Raw genomic sequence first — 18985 nt, forward strand, 5'->3', positions numbered from 1 at the left:
GGACTTCTCAGCCATGTTCTCAGTAAAAAAGGAGCTTCATGGAGATCTGGAAATTAATCAATATGGTGTTTCTGCAGGCAATAGCAAACCTTTGCTGAATTCTCCCTACTCTCCGTATAGTAATCCTTATCCATGGACAGTAACCCTGACCTTGCCAGTGGCAGCCAATGGAATGGAGCGGGGCAGAGAAATGGCAACAGGACAGAGGTCAGTTTCCCCAGGACCAACTAGTAGCTGAGAGCATATGTTTGGGGTCCTGGGCACAATCTCGGGCATCTCCAGATAGGAGCTGAGAAAGATTCCCTGCCTGAAACCCTGGAGAAGACACTGCCAGTCAGTGTAGACAACAGATGGACCAATGACCTGACTCAGTTTTAAGACCACTTCCCATCTTGTGGTCAGTTGCTCATTCATTCTTTCCATGTGAATCTGCCAGTGCACTTGGCTCATCAAGGGAAATTTTGCTGTATGCCCTTGCTGCTGTCTGAAGGATGCTTGGTGGAGACCAGATAAAGGGTTTTCTCAGTTACTCTGTCTAGGCTATGGAATGCCCTCCCCAGGGAGACCCGCCCAGCCTCTCAGAGGCTTGCCATTCACTGAACAGCAGATACGTGGCTTTTCTCACCAACCATTTGGGCTAGGGCAAATGAAGTTCAGTACCTTCCCTGCTTTATGGTCCTGCAAATTTTGTATTCTCCGATTTTAGTTGTGCTCTGTGTTTGCAAAGTTGGCAATCTTTGTCTGATTAGTTTTAATACTGAAAGGTGTTGGTGCAGGCCACATCAAGAGTATCTGGACTGAAAGATGGCATGACAATGCTTCTGTAGAAAAAATAAAATGTCATGGAGGGCTTTAACTCGCCACCAAGGTAGTTTCTGATGGCAGGCCTATGTATATCATTGTGCCCAGCTATGCTCTTTGTGGAACTATTTTATTGGGTTCACTATCATCCCCCCAATGCCCACTTGTTAACAAAGGCAAGTATTGGGAGCTATCTAGTTGTTGTTGCCAGACAGAATCATCTCTGTCCACTTTTAAAGGACGCAGAGTCTCTTTTCCACCCTAACAGCTGTGCAACACCCATTCAGCCAGACGTGGCTGAATTCTAAGGATTGTGTCCAAATGATTAATTCCACCCTCACCAGAAACAGTCAGACTACTGGTCCATAGGGATGGGCAACTACTTAGTTAACCCTGCATGGATAGCTCAGTTGGTAAGAGTGTGGTGCTGATAATGCCCAGGTTGCAGGTTCGAAACCTGTGGGACGGCTGCATATTCCTGCACTGCAAGGAGTTGGAATAAACGTTCCTAAGGGTCCCTTCCAACTCTACTGTTTTATGACTTCACCAGCATTTTAGTGTAAATACTTGCTTTGTGTGTGATTTGTCCCAAGGTACATTTTTTTGCAAAACAACCCCCCCCCCCAATAGAACACATCTTTGTATGTTATTGTCATGGTCACAGGCATGGTGGGACGCAGGTGGTGATGTGGTCTAAACCACAGAGCCTAGGGCTTGCTGATCAGAAGGTCGGTGGTTCGAATCCCCGCGACGGGGTGAGCTCCCGTTGCTCGGTCCCTGCTCCTGCCAACCTAGCAGTTTGAAAGCACGTGAAAGTGCAAGTAGATAAATAGGTACCGCTCTGGTGGGAAGGTAAATGGCATTTCTGTGCGCTGCTCTGGTTCGCCAGAAGCGGCTTAGTCATGCTGGTCACATGACCCGGAAGCTGTAGCCGGCTCCCTTGGCCTGTAAAAAAAGATGAGCGCCGCAACCCCAGAGTCGTCCACGACTGGACCTAAACGGTCAGGGGTCCCTTTACTTTTACATGCATGTTCACACTTTACCCCATTACAGTGGTACCTCTACTTACATTGACCTCTGGTTACGTATCCTTGGGAATACGTGCACAGCAAACCCGGAAGTATTTTTCCGGATTTCGTTGCATGCACATGCGCAGAAGTGTTCTACGCGCCACACGCATGCACAGAAGCGGCACCTACGGATACGCACACCTCGGGGTCCGACCAGAGCTCCGGAACAGATTCTGTGCGCAACCGGAGGTACCACTGTATATGCATTCTTGTACACATCTCTTGGCTGTAGAACAGCACTGAAAAATCCAGAGACACATGTATTTTAAAAGGTGGGCTGCCTTTTGGTTTGCGTATTGTTTCGGAAAGTACCAACTTTGCCTTGAAATGTGATCTGAATTAGTTTTCTCCTCTGCCCTTGCTGGTGTGTCCAGCTCAACATTGTGTATCCAGAGTTTCAGAAAGGAGGCACTCCTACTGGGGGGTCCCAGGTTATGGCACCTGGGACCTTCTGCATGCAAAGCAGATGCTCTGCCGCTGAGCTATGACCCTTCCCCGAAAGACAAGATAATATTCAGAAATGTCTCCTTTTCGTTCCTGCTCAGGCACCGCTTCCTTAACCTACTGTAGCTGCTGCCCCAGCCACCAACCTTAACATCCTTTGAGAGGCTTTAGTTATGATGCCTGTTTATGCTTCCCGCTCCACCCCCTCCGCTCAGTCTGCGTGCATTGCTGTCTGCCGAATATTTTCACAGGGTAGCAGGTGGTGGTGGGAGTAACCCGACCATAATACAATATTATTGGCTTAAAACAATTTTCTCCAGAAAGGCATTTGGGGATGGGTTACTCAACCCGGGGCTGCTCTGCGCTGCCTCCACCTTTCAAATCCTACCCACCCAACTCCCCGTCTCTTTCTCTCTCTCTCTCTCTCTTTCAAACATCTTATCTCCTCTTCCTTCTTTCCTTTATTTGCATTCAATCCTGCTGACTTGGTAGGAGGCGGCAATTCTGCAACGTCTCTGCTCTGAACATGGTAACTGCTAAGGTCAATTCCAAATATGAAGAGCTGATGAATAAGCCATTATCGAGCTGCTTTATATGTTGACTCAGTGGACTTTTCCTGGCTTCGGAGAGAAAGCAAAAGAGAATGGCGAGCTTTGTCGAGTGGAGGAATCTTTAAAATGCAACATTTCCCTCCCCCCCTCCCAACAGTCTCTTCTCCCCCCTTTGCAACTTTTATGGCTTTGTCCGCTGGCATGTCTGAAGGAGGAAAACAGAGCCTGTTTGGCCCTGCGCCACACTGCTTGGCACAGAAACATCTGGTGTCAGGGTGCATGTTAATTCTGCTGTTTTCCCACAGACACTGGTGGTTATTTTTTTTCACGGGCAAAGTGTCCTTCAGGTGATGCTTTCTGGGTTGACACCTGATGCACTTAAATAGGCCAGTTTGTCTCTTAGGGTGACAGATTCCCCTCTTTCGTAGTTGTGGATCTCCCTCTTGCTTGGGGTTCTCTCATTGTCTCGCCATGGCAGCATTGCAAGTAGGGCTGCAAGAGTGAATTGATTTGATCTATAGATTAATCAGTGTGGTTGAGAGAATTAAAGACACACTTGTTTCTTTCTGTGTGTGTGTGTGTGTGTGTGTAGTAATGAGAAAGAAAATATTAAAAGTTGGCATTTCCCTCCGAATAGCAAGCGTTTGTTATTTTCTATTAAGCACAAAGTTCCTTGGGATCACTTTTTCACCCGCAGGACTGGGACATTTCCTGATAGCTTGAAATAGATGGGCATAACTAACTTAGATCCATTAATTCTAATAGGTCTACTCTGGGTAGAACTTAGTTGGATACAACCCTATGGCAACTGGTGATATGCTCTGTATGTCAATGGTGAGTAGTTTACAAGAGCAATGATAATAATGTGTTGGTTTTAAAATAATAATAATCCAGGACCAGGTACACAGCCTGGGAGTAGTTTTGGACTGGCAGCTGTCCATGGAAGCGCAGGTCAATTCTGTGCCCAGGGCAGCTGTCTACCAGCTCCACCTGGTACGCCGGCTGAGCCCCTGCCTGCCTGTGCACTGTCTCACACCCTGGTTATCTCCCGCTTGGACTACTGCAATGCTTTCTATGTGGGGCTACCTTTGAAGGTGACTCAGAAACTAGAGTACAACTAATCTAGAAAGCGGCTGCCAAATTGGTGACTGGGAGCAGCCACTGGGACCATATAACACCAGTCCTAAAGGATCTACATTGGATCCTGGTATGTTTGAGCAATATGATGATTGTCAGGGTTTTCCCAAGTGTTGCTCATGAGTAACGACAGAGCCTTCAGTTGCTAAGACTATTTATTGTGCATTACTATTTTACAGTGTGGAGCTAGTTCAAAACATGACCGCTCAGTCACTTGCAGAATCCGGAAGTGCCCCTCTCCAGTTTCCCACCCAACACCAAAGTCTCAGCACCCTAAAACGACGTCTGCGGTGCCTCCTGACCCCCCCCCCCCGATGCTGTGCTGGCGCCAGAAGCGGCAGTTCTCCCTTGGCTGGCAGTGCTGGGTCTTTGCCCAGAGTCTCCAAGCCTTTGCAGCTCCTCCTCCCTTGGAGAGAGCTCAGGTGAAAGGCTAGAGGAGGAGGAGGAGTCCTTCGACAGAAGCAGCTGGAGTTCCCTGTAATGTAGAGAGCCCTCCTCTCACGAAGAGCTGTTCTCCCAGTCCTCCTCCTGAGGAGCACTTCTTTCCCTGCCCTCCTCCTGAGCAGGACCTCCAACCAGCCCTTTCTCTCGAGTAGTCCTCCTGTCCCCCTCCTCCTCGAGAGGAGGATCTCTCTCCCCTCGCTCCTCACAAGGAATACCTTTGCCCCGGCTCTCCTCCCGCGTAGGACCTCCCCTTGCCCTCTCCTCGTGAGGAGCCGGGCAATCCCTGACAATGATGACGACGACGATGATAACCACTATGGTTTAGAGTAGGGATGGGGAACCTTGGTTCTAAGCACCAAGCCTCTCTCTCTCTGGCCCTCAAAACCACACCCCTCACTTGCCCTGCTTCACAATCCAAGTGTTTTTGCCTGGCTGGAATGTGTCCTTGAACTCAGATAATGCCTCTTGCTTTCCTGGATGGAAGATTGTGTGTGTGTGTGTGTGACTGAATGTGGTACAAATCAGCCCACTGTACAAAAGTGAAATCTGCATTTGCTGATCCACACACTTTTGCCTCTGGCCACACCCACTTTCTTCCCTAGCCCTTCCCATCACTGGCATGTGGCCCCTGGAAGGTTGCCCACACAGCAGTGTGGCCCTCAAGTGAAAAAGGGCTCCCTGCCCTGATATACACCTAGAAAGAAGCAGAAGCAGGAGGAGAAAGAGGTCAACTTGATCTTTTTGGGCACACACAGAAATAGCCACAATGCAGGGGAGAAAGAGGGAGATGGAGGTATCCTTCTCAGAAGGACAATCCCTCACAACTGGAGTGCAGTAAAAACAACTAAGCCCAGGAGGCATTTCCGAGGGACCCATGAAAGGGCAGGGTTAAAGCCCAGACATGGCTCCACCCGCCTGCTCATTAATCACCAGGAAATTCCTCTTCCTTGATCTTTTCTCTATTCTTTCCAAATTAGACTCGGGGAGCGCTTTTTTTAGAATGCCCGAGTCATTGCAAAAGAGGGTGTATACCTTGACCGGTGGTGGACACAGCATCTGTGTGTGTTTTAATTGCAATCAAATGTTTGTGCCAAGAAAAGCTGGATTCAGTGATTAGTGTGCATTACAGGTGAAACTAAAAAAATCAGAATATCGTGGAAAGGTTCATTTCTTTCAGTAATTCAACTTAAAAGGTGAAAATAATATGTGAGATAGACTCATGACATGCAAGGCGAGATATGTCAAGCCTTTATTTGTTATAATTGTGATGATTATGGCGTACAGCTGATGAGAACCCCAAATTAACAATTTCAACTTTGGGGTTTTCATCAGCTGTACGCCATAATCATCACAATTATAGCAAATAAAGGCTTGACATATCTCGCCTTGCATGTCATGAGTCTATCTCATATATTAAACTCCGGTAGCTAATGAAGACAATTGCTTACATAAATGGACTTTTCCACGATATTCTAATTTTTCGAGTTTTACCTGTATGTGAGAGGTTCCTGCAGGTAGAGGGAAGGGAGGTGAAGTGTTTGCCTATTTCCTCCGTTACCCTGGAAATGCCGGTGGCGGAATCTGGGACCTTCTGCATGCAAAGCAGGTGTTTTATTACTGAGCCCATTTTAAGCACCTTTAAAAAAAACCACACACACACACAAAAACACCAGGGCTGCTGCAGACACCGCAAAGCAGAACGGCGGGGAAACGCCATGCACCCAACCATCTCAATTTGAGACCTACATTTGCATCCATAAATATGCATTGACATGTGGAAATCTTTTAAGGACCAAGCAATGACCCCTAGATAGAAGTTAATAATAATAATAATAATAATAATAATAATAATAATAATGATATATGCCGCCCATCCAACTGGGTCACCCCAACCACTCTGGGCAGCTCCCAACAAAATATTAAAAACACAGTAAAACATAATAATAATAATAATAATAATAATAATAATAATAATAATAATACCCCGCCCATCTGGCTGGGTTTCCCCAGCCACTCTGGGCAGCTCCCAACAGAATATTAAAAACACAATAAAAGATCAAACATTTAAAACTTCCCTGAACAGTGCTGCTTTCAGATGTCTTCAAAAAGTTGTTTATCTGTTTGACATCTGAAGGGAGGGTGTTCCACAGGGAGGGTGCCACTACCGAGAAGGCCCTGTGTCTGGTTCCCTGTAACCTTACTTCTCGCAGGGAGGGAACCTCCAGAAGGCCCTTGGAGCTGGACTTCAGTGTCCAGGCTGGGCAATGGAGGTGGAGACGCTCCTTCAAGTATACAGGGACAAGGCTGTTTAGGGCTTTAAATGTTAGCACCAACACTTTGAATTGTGCTTGGAAATGTAGCCAGTGTAGATCCTTTAGGACTGGTGTTATAAAATTATTGTGTTCTAAAAATTCTAACACTTGCCACCACAATGCTGCTTATGACATGGGTTCAGTCTTTCAGGTTCAGTCCTGTTAGATATGTTTCTCTGTCCTTTCTGTAAGTTTCCCCCTGGGGCACCGACAAGCTTTGGAGATCCTTGGCACTCCTCCTCCACTAGCCCATCATTCACAAAGCAGCATGTGGCTGTTTGGCACAAAATAATTTACAATTTTGTTAAGAAGTCACCAGCTCTTCCTGTTGCTTGGAAGCTGGTGTCTCCACAGATTGAGAAATGCCTGTTTCATCACATTAATGTCGAATTAATCTTCACGGACCAAGAAAAGAGCGAGTCAGTTGGTGGACCTCACTCCAAGAGAGTGTTTGCTTTTGAAATGCAAATGTGAGGCCTGTCCAGGCAACCCTGATTCAAAAGGGGGGTAATCATTATAACAGGCAAGAAGCTGGAATAGGCATGCAAGGAAAGGCCGGTGAAATTGAACCGAAATTGCTTGAAATTACGCCGGTGTAGGGTTTAAATTAAGAACAGCTGCTCTGTCTTAAAACTGTTTTTTGGGGTTTTAAAAACATCACCTTGAGGTTGGGTTGAATCTCAGTCCATCTGCTGGAGTTATTAGTCTGTCTGCGTTTCCAAACTTGTAATTCCAGCAGTTGCAGCTTCAATAACCACCTTAATTCAAACTAATAATGACCATGAGCCACAGTGTCAGTCAGTCAATTTCTGGTAAATTATCAAACACATGACCAAAGAGGATGAAAAAAAAAATTACTTCTAAGTCATCTGTGCCGTAAATGTATTTTGCACTTGTGGGGTTTTGTCCAACTGCAGCAGCAGAAGCCAAGAAGAGTTTCCACTGACTTCGCCGTGACTTGGATTGTGCTTTCGTTTGGCTCATGCTAAGTGGTAGCTTGAGTTTGTTTTGTGTTAGGTTTTTCTTTTTTCTTTTCGGTATACTATTCCACATTTTACACTAGTAAAATGTTCAGTAGTTTCTTTGCTAAGCCAAAATTCAGCAGCCGTGCTGTAATGGAGAAAGTAGCTTTAGCTGTTATAACCTGGTTCGTTCAGACTGGGCAGGTGGGCCATGTTAGCGACAGCTGTAGGGAGCTTCCCAGCAGCACTCAAAGGAGTGGCAGTGGTTTATAGCATTTCATTAAAAGGGCAGTTCCTTTTTTAAAAAAAGAAAGAAAACTCCACAGTTTGCTTCAATGGGAAAATAAGTTGTAGGAATGCGCATCAGTTGTATCCGCCTAAGAGAAAAAGCATGCAATGGCTTTGTTCAAAACCAGGTAACATTTATTGGAAAAACAACGCACGTTCATCAATTGATATAAATAATTCATGCTTCTGATTTATTATTGAAACCATAATTTTAAATTTATAGAATCCTAGCATTGTAGAGTTGGAAGGGGCCCCGAGTGCCATCTAGTCCAACCCCCTGCAATGCAGGGACCTCCACTAGATCATGCATAGCAGATGGCCATCCAACCTCTGCTTAAAAACCTCCAAGGAAAGAGACTCCACCACCTTCCGAGGGAGTCCGTTCCACTGCCAAACAGCTCTTGCTGTCAGAAAGTTCTTCCTAATGTTTAGTCCGAACCTCATTTCTTGTAACCTGAATAAATTGGTTTGAGTTCTACCCTCCGGAGCAGGAGAAAACAAGCTTGTTCCCTCTTCCATGTGACAGAACTTGAGATATTTGAAGATGGCTATCATATCTCCTCTCCATCCTGTCTTCTCCAGGCTAAACACCCCCCATTCCCTCAACCGTTCCTCATCAGGCTTGGTTTCCAGACCCTTGATCCTCTTGGTTTCCTTCCTCTGCACACGTTTCAGCTTGCCAACATCCTTTTTAAATTGTGGTGCCCAGAATTGGACACATCATTGGCTATCATATGCTGTCTCAGTTTATCTCTCTTACTTTATATAATAACTGGGTTCCCCCCCCTTAAACTTTTTAAAACTTTAAAAAAATCCAAACACACAGGTATTAAATCAAATATGTAAATGAAATACCACAGGTATGAAAATAAATTGCAAATTATGGGTGCACCCCGGAAGGGCAGCTGGAGGTTGTTGGATGCTGTAGACCTCCTTCTGTAGGATAGGAGACAGAGGATGGACAGTTTGAGAGTCCCAAGGCATCACCATTGCTAATCCCCCTACAGGGTTATAAGGGCAATAAAGCCAGAAAGCCGGTTTTCCACTGGTGGACCTAGAACACACCTCTGAACAGAAAGACATAAGATGAGTCTAATGGATTAGGCCAATGGCCCATGGGTCACTGAGAACAGCATCCTGTTTTCACAGTGGCCACCCAGATGCCTGTGGGGGAAACCTACAAGCAGGATAACGGTTCAACAGCACTCTCCCCAGTAACTGGTATTCAGAAGTATGGTGCCCCAGAAAGTGGAGATGGGACATAGGCATCATGGCTGGTGGCCATGGACAGCCTTCTCCTCCATGAATCCAATCCTCTAATAAAGCTGTCCAAGTTGGTGGCCATCACTGCCTCCTGTGAGATTGAGCGCCTAGTTTTAACTATGCACTGCGCGAAAAAGTACCTGCTTTTGTCTGTCGTGAATATTCCAGCGTTCAGCTCCATTGACTGTCCATAAGATCTAGTGTTAGGAGAGAGGGAGAAAAACTTTTGCGTACTTTTACAAACTTCCATCGTGCCATCTCTTTCCTCACACTAAAAAGTCCCAATGCTGCAACCTTTCCTCATAGGGAGTCTCCCCGCCCCCTTGCTAACTTTTGTTGTCCTTTGCTGAAACTTTTCCAACTCTGCAATATCCTTTTTGAGGTTAGGCAACCATGTGTGGAACAGAGGGAGGAACAATGGCAGCCCTGGAGCTGCTGGGGTCATTCCCCCTCATACTGGAAAGCAGAAAAGCACCTCAGAGGCCTGTCATCATGATCAGGCAGTTTCGTGGCAAGCAGGACTTTGTGACTGTGTAGGACAGGGGCCGGCAACCTAAGACCCATGGGCCATAACCAGCCCACGAGCCGCCCCCGAACCAAGCCGCCTGCTCGGCGATTCCCTGCCCGCTGTGCTAAACTGGCGCAGCGTGGTGTGGGGACTCGCTTCTGTGGCGCCAGAAATCGCGTCTGCGCAGACACAGACGCAGGAAATCATGGGCAGGAGCACTCACTCACACACACAATCCGGCTCACGGAGGGATCTCCACTGGAGTGAACTGGCCCAGGCGAGGTAAACCTTGTCGAGCCCTGGTGTAGGACCTTGTAAGCTTGAATTGTGTCCTGAGCTGCAGAGCAGAAGTGTCTTAACTGGACTGTAAACTCCCTGCTTATGCTGGATCCCCACCTAGAAAAAAGATGGCAAGCCTTTTTATCAGGACTTGGGCCAAAATGTGCAACCAGGAAAAAGCAAAGGAAATGGGTTTCTCGGCACCTTTCTATCTGCAGTAAAGTATCAGCTTCTAATTCCTATGCATCAGGCTTTGCAACCAGGTCTTTCCAGCATTTGGTGCATATCCCATCATTTCAAAATGAAGCAACATTCAGTGATTTGGTGGGTTTTGTAGCAGAAAAAACCCCTCATAACTTCAGAAGGGATGCAAGTTCATGGGCTGTTAATTTTAATTCATTTTTAATGTCCTAAATTGTGACACCATAAATAAGCTGTAAATTTTTGCGCAGCAAGTCACCGGGGCATCTGAAAGCCATTAGGAAATAACTGCGCTCTGCTGCAAACTGAGATGGTTTGCCATAAAGGAGTGTTTGGGGTGGTTGGCAGGGGGCAGGGGGAGGCAGACAGGTGCATGGGGCAGAGAGGGAGGGGAAGGAAGGATCCTGGATGGGTGGCAAAGGCAGCCTGTTTTTAGGTCAGTGACTCCTGTTGTTTTTGCAATGTGATGCTCATATTTACTTGGAGGGGAGGAGAAAAGGCTCAATGATATCAGTTACTGGGAAGAGAGAGACCCTCCAGTGCTTTTTCAAAATTCCTGAGATCACCAAAGATTTATCATTTCAGTCCCCAAACATTTATTAGCCTGGAGGGCCAGCCTCTCTGCTCACGAGGTCAAACACCCTTCTCAAACTTGAAGGCGAGACATGAAGTGTTGGAAGCTCATAGGACATAAAGATAAAGCTGCAGAACTTTACAACCGACACAGTAAGTCTTAAGAGAGCAACACAGGGAGGCCATGAGCCCTTGTGCACGTGACCAGTGTTTTCAGTTCCAATACTGTAAAATTGCCGTCCAGAGGTCTGTGAGATCCATATGCAGAGAAGGCATCAATTTTCGTTCTGCCCTGTATCCGTCACACACAGTGTTGTTTCCATTCTGCTGCAGTTCATCTTCTGCCCATAACTATGCTATTCATCTTGGTGTCTGCTCTGGTAAAATACGTATTTATGAATTAATTATGTAAATCTCATAATTGCATTGTCATGCTATTCCACCCCAATGGGAAGCAGAAGACAAATGTGTTGGGGTGGAGGGGGGAAATCAAGTACGTATGGTTTGTAGGCTGAAAGCAACATTGCTGTTGTTGACATCCATCTGTCTCGGGAGAAAATGGAGGAGTGTGCCTTTTGGGGTGAAATCCAACCGTTGGAGAGTTACAGCACCTGCTGTGGCTGCAGAGACTGAAATGGGAGAGACATGTTTTGTTGCAGCTGGGGCAGATTAAGCAACAACAATAGTCTCAGGCTGAATCCCTGGTCTGGAAGCTTTATTTGTTAGGATAAGTGTAGCTGGCCAATCTGTGAAGGCAAATTCAAAGTCTGTGGGGCTGCAAGTTACGGGCACACATTTATCTGTGAGGTTGTTAAATTTCAAATGTATAAAAAATTAGGAAAGGAAGAAAGGAAATAACAATTGTGGTCTTGTTAGATAGGCAGAGAAATGCCTGAGCAGTGCCCATTAAGAATAAATCAGTGTTTATTTGTATCTCCCCAGGAGCCATTGTTCACTATAAACAAATAGCCTGCTGTTTCCATGGTTTCATTAGAAATCTATGAAATATATTAGAGTTGATTGAACAGCGCTAAGGTACACTGATGTGCATTGAGTGATTCTTTCATGAACCAAATGGCCCCCATTGATTTAGAAACAACCGTTGAAGGACTGACAACCTTGGTAGAACCCATGAGACCCTGTTTTCCTTTCTATGTCCATATTCGTCCTTATCAAAGGGTTGGGAACCATTTAGGGTAGTCAGAAGAAGTTTTGGGGAAGCAGCATGGGTCTGGAAACATCAATATTTGTGCATCACCGAGTGGCAACGGCTTACCGTTAGTGGGTTATGTTATCAGTGTTTCTACAACTGGTCTTCACATCCTTAGCGGACGGAATAATGTGGCTTCATAGAGATGGAAGATCCTACAGGGTTTATCCCAAGTGTAAAATGGCATGGCTGTTGGTGATTAATTATGAGCATCCTGTCCTTTGTGCCCTAGAAAAGACCATATTTCCAGGAGGGTCACCCCTAGCAGTGCTCCAGGAAGCATTTGTGGAGTGCAGGGCTTTGCAGCAAGAGGTGAAATGATATAATCTGATCTCACATCTGCTTCCTGTTGTCTGGGTATCACAGGCTTTCTTTGGTCTGCAATAGGCCCATTCTTGCTGGGTAGAGGCAGAAAATGTGACTGCTGAAAAAACAAGAATGGGGGGGGATGTCTCTGGAATAGGCATTGCTCTCTGCTGCCAAACTGAGATTTTTTTGCTCCTTCTTCTACATCTTCTTTTTTTAATATTGTGGAGGCTGGCCATCTCTGCCCTCCTGCAGCAGATTAGAGTCGCAGTGTTCTTTGGATTTAGAAGGCAGACAACAAGTGGGAGGCAGAAGAGGTTGCTCCAGAAAACTCTCCGTTATTGGGCTCTGATATGTAGAGGGAGAGCAAGGGGCTGTGGGGACACACTGCAGACATCAGGTTTGAGACCAGACAGGGTGGTTTATTCTCTCTCTTTTTCCTTACAGAATGCAGGAGTGCCAATCTCTCCCTCCCTGCCTGCTTCCCTCCTTCCCTCTGCAATAAATCTTAGAAATTGAGACATGAAGGAGCTTTCTTTTCCAGATAGCACAGACAAAATTATTTGGCTGAATAATGAGCGTTTGGCCACAATAAGGGAATTTTATTTTTTCATAGCAACATGTGAAACCTTGCCAGTTCAGAACACTCAGTCCATCTATGCCCAGTATTGTCCACTCTGACTGGCAACAACCCTTCTGGGTTTCCAGCCGAGACCTTGCTCATTCTGCATTCAAAGCAGTGGCTGTGGTGGCTGAAGGCACTATAGCTGCACATCTCACCCAAGGAATCCTGGGAACTGTAGTTTTTTTATATAAAAGGGTGCTGTGAATTGTCGTTCTGTTAAGGAGGATTCCCAGGATTCATGAAGTGGGGAGAGGAGAATGTTCTTTACCTGTATGGTGTGTACGCAGGCAGAATGCAAGGCAACACCTGAGTGATTAAGGCTCTCCTGCAGAATGGCCATAATCTCTGGGAGATTATTCCTACTTGGCCACTGAGAGCAACAGGTATTAATCGGGCAGTAGTTCAGCACGTCTTCCAAAATGTGCAGACCTGCATGATGCCCTCTAGCCCTTTCACTTGGCCGGCACAATCTTCCAAACACGAGACTCATCAGACAATGAGAGTCCTCTTGGCGAGGGCAAGACTTCAGAGGTTCCTTCCCTGCTCCATCTTTTTTTTTTTTAAGCCAAATGAAAATTTAAGCAAACAAAAAACAGCCATAGGTTTCTTGTGGCTAGTGTGTAGGGATAGATGCGTTCTGTGTCGATTCCACATGTCGGTTCCATTCTGTCACTGAGGAAAACTTGGCAAGTTTTGCTAATGCTGAAGTTGACATACAAGAGGAATGCAATCAGTATATAATAAGACAATAAATTTATAGAAAGATGGGCAATATCTATTCAGTCCTGGAATGATAAATGATCTTATAACTTACATCAATTTAATATTTTATTTTATAGGGTTTTTTTCTTGTTATCTCCCCACTTTTTATTATATTTCTTCCATTTACCGTATAAATTACTGATAGTTGAATTAAAATAAAAAATAAAAAAATCCTTCCAGTAGCACCTTAGAAACCAATTAAGTTTGTTCTTGGTATGAGCTTTCATGTGCATGCACACTCCTTCAGATGCTACTGGAATGAATTTTTTATTTTTTATTTTGTTTCGACTACGGCAGACCAACATGGCTACCTACCTGTAACTAGAATGATAGTTGAATTGCTAGAGTGAAAATTTACAATCAACTCTTTTTTTAAAAAAGAAAAACGTCCATTCTGTCTCCATTTTTTGTATCAAATCTGCATTTAGAGACACAATCATTTAAGTGTGTGTTTTATCACAAAATAAACATTAAACTCTCAGGTATGCAATTCTCCACACCCTCCCACTATTTTTTTTATTATACAAGAAAGAGCATGAAATGGAAAACAGTAGCAGTAAAGAGCAGCATAGGTACTCAGAGCATGACTGATCCCAAAGTGAGCACAAAGCACAGTGCTAAAACAGATAACTTTGGGCTGCAATAGTTTGAGCTAAGGGGATGGTTGAGATGCCGGGGGAGTGAGATGACTGCCTCTCCCTTCACAGACATATTTCAAGACTACAAACCAAACCTTACCCAACTGACCAGACTTCTTTGCAATGCAGAGTAAGGTGTTCTGAAACACACGCATTTCTAAGTGCGTTTTATCCTTAAATGCTCATCTTAAAATGCACTTTGATACTTTATTTGAACCAAGATCTGAACCGCGAAATTCAGAGAAGTGTGAAATGCGAAGGGTAATTATCCGAGCAACCCTGTCTATAGAAAGCCCAGCCTAAGCTACCCCTGTTCCAAACTCTGTTCAGGAAGAATTTGGAGGTACTTGACTCACAACAGCCTTTGGAATGAATGAGTTCTACCAGGTTGCTAGGTCACGTGACCGAGGTGAAAGGGGTTTGGACTGCTTTCAACTGGAGGTGACAGTGATTCATCCTGGGACTTTCTGCACGCAAATCGTGATGGGCTGTGGTCCCTCTCCCAAGCTCGTGTGTTCAAGTAAAGCAAACCTTTCTGCCTCTGTTTTTCAGGGCACAGCTTCTGTTCTCCAGCGCAGGTCTGACAACGAAGAGTATGTGGAAGTCGGACGGCTTGGACCATCAGATTATTTTGGTAAATTCCCAATTTTATTTCAGTGTGTGAAACATTCAGAAAGACAAGCAAGTGTAGGTTTACTATATCCTTGGGGTGGCTTTGTGGGAGTTGCCCTGTTCCGTTGTGCAGGATGGGAGTCTCCCTTTGTGCTTCCACATGAGGCCGACACTGAGGAGGCGTGACAGATTCTAGTGGCCAATTGGCTAAAGTAGCCATCTGAAAATTACTCAAGATAGCCTACAGTACCATCCAATTGGCTTGGAATGTAATAATATATATGAAGATCCATGCTGGATCAGGCCAGTGGCCCATCTAGTCCAGCATCCTGTTCTCACAGTTGCCAACTAGAGGCTTTTCATAGGCCCATAAGCAGGAACTGTGTGCAACAGCCTTCTCAGCGATGTGTCTTCACAGGCATATTGCCTCCCACAGTGGAGGTAAAGAGGGATATGGCTTCCATTCGAACCTGCATTAGCCACAAGCAGTGCTGTTTCCATTCTGCTGCAGCCCAGTTTCTGCAAAATACGTTAATTCATCCAGCTGTCTGCTATACATAACTTACATTAACTTTTCACATAACTTGGATTCATTTCAATGTAAAGGAAACATGATTGAAAAATAATTAACTGGGTATCACTTGCAGACTTAAACACGCCCACACCCACACACAATGTGAGACAATCCCACAGAGGAGAGCACAGAGGCTGTGATCAAAGCAACAGGTAACATGCAAAATCTTCAGAAATGTGATTATGGTATCCCCCCCTCTCTTCCAGGAGAGATAGCCCTATTGCTCAACAGGCCCCGGGCCGCCACTGTGGTGGCTCGTGGGCCCCTGAAGTGTGTCAAGCTGGATCGCCCTCGCTTCGAACGAGTCCTTGGCCCTTGCTCAGAAATCCTCAAGAGGAACATCCAGAGATACAACAGTTTCATTTCCCTCACTGTTTAAGTCATTCCTGCTGGCTGCCTTTTATGTTAAAAACTTGTGCACTTAAATTTTGACCCATGCCGTTCCATAGCTTTTTGAAGAAAACAAGAGACGTGTGTATTTTATGTATATTTTTTAAATGATCATGTCAGGAGCACTAGATATCCAAACATTATATTTGTTATTATGTTAGAAAAAAGGCAGTAGAGAGCTCGATGAAAGTGGCTTTCATGAACTATTTGTAGGTTTTCTTAAATTTATTTTTTCACATCCTGAATTACATTCCTGGTTGCCCTGGTCATGAAGCCTCTTGGAATGCAATTTTAAACACTGAAAACCACACATTTTAGCATTTATTTTACCTAAGTGTGCTGAACAGCTGGTCCTATCTATGTTTTGTCAAACTGTAAAACCAAACACCTAAACCCACAACTACTTAACTTGAATATCCATCTTCACAAGTCTTCTTAGGCGGGTTAGATGTTTCCTAAGACCCTCCCCTCCCAAAAATTACAAAATCCCCTTTTAACATTTGTGAGAGTTGCTTAGCGAATGGAGCCTTAGTCCAACAAGGGTCAACAGGCACACAAGCTCACTGAAATCACCAGGCTTAAGCTACAGAGAGAGTTGAAGGATATTCAAAACAGAGACCAACACCAGAAAAGGCCTCCCTTTTATGAATATCCTGCCCTGAGTATGCTCATCAGTGCGATAAGGTTTGTTTTCCCTTCCTTTTTGGACATCCAACTCTGCCCTGAGATCGGTGGCTCAAAATAGCAACGTGGTGTAAGAAGTGGGTGGGACCTAAGTTTTGCTGCTCCACATCAAAGCTTCGTCCTGCGTTAAGGATACCGCAGCTCCACATGGCTCAGGAATTTGGCACCAGTGGTGAGGGAGGCTGCTTTTGGCACAGTCACATAGCAGGTGACTTGGGCGTGGCAATGGGACACTGACACTGCCAGAACTGAAATACCTTTTTTTGGGGGGGGGGCAATTATATCTGTTACGCTGTTTCCTCTTCTGAATCCAGCATGTTGTTGAGGAAGACAGGGAGCTGCCTTACACTGAGTTAGGCTGTGGTTCTACCCAGCTACATACCTTATAGCCACCTCTGACTGAAAGGTAGGTCTCCAGCAGATTTCTTTCCCTCAGCCCTGCTGCTCAAGACCCTCAAGATCCTGGGGATTGAACCCGGGGCCTTCTGCATTTGATGCATGATCTCCAGCGCTGAGTCATTGTTGCTCCCTCACCATGGAGGAAGCATCAAGCGATGGCAAGTTCTCTCACGTGAAGGAACGTGGCGCGTAGCAATTGATAGTGGAATAGGCGGAGAATGAATTTGGACAAAGTCTTTAAGGCAGAGATGCCCAACACAGCCCATAGAGTCAAATATGGAGCGATTTTGAGGGGGCAAAAATATACTGGGTATGTGTGACCCCTGATTAGCACCTGTGATCCCCGATCGTATTTTCCACCTTAAAAGCAAACAAACTGTAAAGCTTTGGTTTTAATTGGAGAAGTGAAACATGGACGGTTCTGGCGGTGGTGTTTAGCCATATTCCCATGCAATGTTTTCTCAATTTAGCTTTCGCTGGCCCCCGCCCTGCCCAAGCATTTATTAGCCTTGCTGGGGCTAATGGTAATAATTAATAATGCAAGGTGTCTGCCCTGCTCAGCGTGGAAGAGAATTTTGCCGCTCCCCCTGCTGTTTCCCCTGGACTTCTGATCAGGCGCCAAAAGAGTGGTAAGGTTCATCTCACCCCCTTGGCAAGGCTGGCTTACAGAGTAGTTCTTAAGACATCCACATGCTGCGACAAGTTACTACTTGGCAGGTGGTCCATCTGCATGGACTCCAGAGGTGAAGAAAGCGCCAAAGAAACAAAGAATCCAAATCCATAGCTTTTCAGAACGTGAAGTTTCGAAGCAATAGGTTTATATTTTCCACACTCCCTAAATTCGCAAACCTTGGCAAAGGTTCATGTCTCTTTGCTGTGGGAATTGCTTACTTTCACCCTGAATGCAAGTTTGGTAACCGTTTGCGTAATGTTTAGATTGACATTTACGGAAGCAGGGAATCAGCTGCATTCTGACAATAATTCATTTCAGTGATTTTAGACTGTAGTTTGTTAGGTTGCCCACTTTTTGAACTCACTAGATTTAACACTAATCAAGTTGCCATACAATATTTCACTCCATTCATAGGCTGCAGGAACAGTTTTGCAGGATTCTGCAAGGCTGTTCAGAATGAATGGGGGCTACTTATGAGACCTATGGCACCCTTTCATCTTCCAGTGAGGCTTGTTTTAGGCAGATTCCAGCTGGACTGTGTCCTGTGCCATGAATGTTAGGATGGGATCCTGTCTCTGCAAGAAGAGTTTCAGTCTCATGGGTTCCCTCCCCCTCCACACTTTGTTTGATCTTTGTAAACTGTGTTTATTATTCTTATGTATGACCTTGATTACTGTTTTTGCATGCATTGAGAAATGTGGAAAATCAGATGCCATGTTAGATAATGTAATGGCACCATCTAAAAAAGATTTTTAAAATACAATATATGTCATATGTATCTAAGACTTACCTCCTTGTGAACCTGTTTTGGTATTCTGTCCTGTGTGGATTTTTTTTTAAGGGAAAAAAGCGCTTTTCTAAAAAAAAAGAGGTAGAGAGAGAAAAAAGAGTGGCTGTTTGATCGTTCTTTCTGTTTTGCTTATTGCATTTCATTGACTGCATTGGTAAAAAATAAATAAATGTGCCTGGTGTAGTAATGCAGGAAACATTTGATCGCTGTCACATTGCGGAGAGTATCAGACTCACAGTGCAAAGGTTTATAGATAGAAAAAGACTGGGTACAATTCATCAAAAAATAGATGCACAAGTCCCATTGAAATAGATGCATAGATCCTAGGACCTAGTTAGAGGCTGCATAAGTAGTGCTGCAGTGAATAATTGATAAAGTAGTTAAAATGAGGGTTTTTTTAAAACCACTTTCAATGGACAAAAAAGCTGCGGCTGATTAACTTTTTCTAAAAACTATGGGTTTTAAATTTTTTTTAATAAAAAACAATTT

The 18985-nt window shown here is 44.9% G+C and overlaps 1 protein-coding gene across 4 annotated transcripts in view; it reads left to right on the plus strand.

Annotated features, from left to right (window-relative positions):
- PRKAR1B (protein kinase cAMP-dependent type I regulatory subunit beta) overlaps positions 1-18543 on the plus strand; it is a 112265-nt gene extending 93722 nt beyond the window's left edge. For all 4 annotated transcript variants that reach the window (XM_033166949.1, XM_033166948.1, XM_033166950.1 and 1 more), the window contains 2 exons: positions 14927-15008; positions 15767-18543. In XM_033166949.1, the coding sequence (XP_033022840.1) occupies positions 14927-15008; positions 15767-15939 (255 nt within the window). In that variant the 3' untranslated portion in view covers positions 15940-18543. The remainder of the gene's footprint in view (positions 1-14926; positions 15009-15766) is intronic.
- The last annotated feature ends 442 nt before the right edge of the window (positions 18544-18985 follow it).

Source organism: Lacerta agilis, chromosome 13 (assembly GCF_009819535.1).
Source record: "Lacerta agilis isolate rLacAgi1 chromosome 13, rLacAgi1.pri, whole genome shotgun sequence".
Lineage (NCBI taxonomy): Eukaryota > Metazoa > Chordata > Lepidosauria > Squamata > Lacertidae > Lacerta > Lacerta agilis.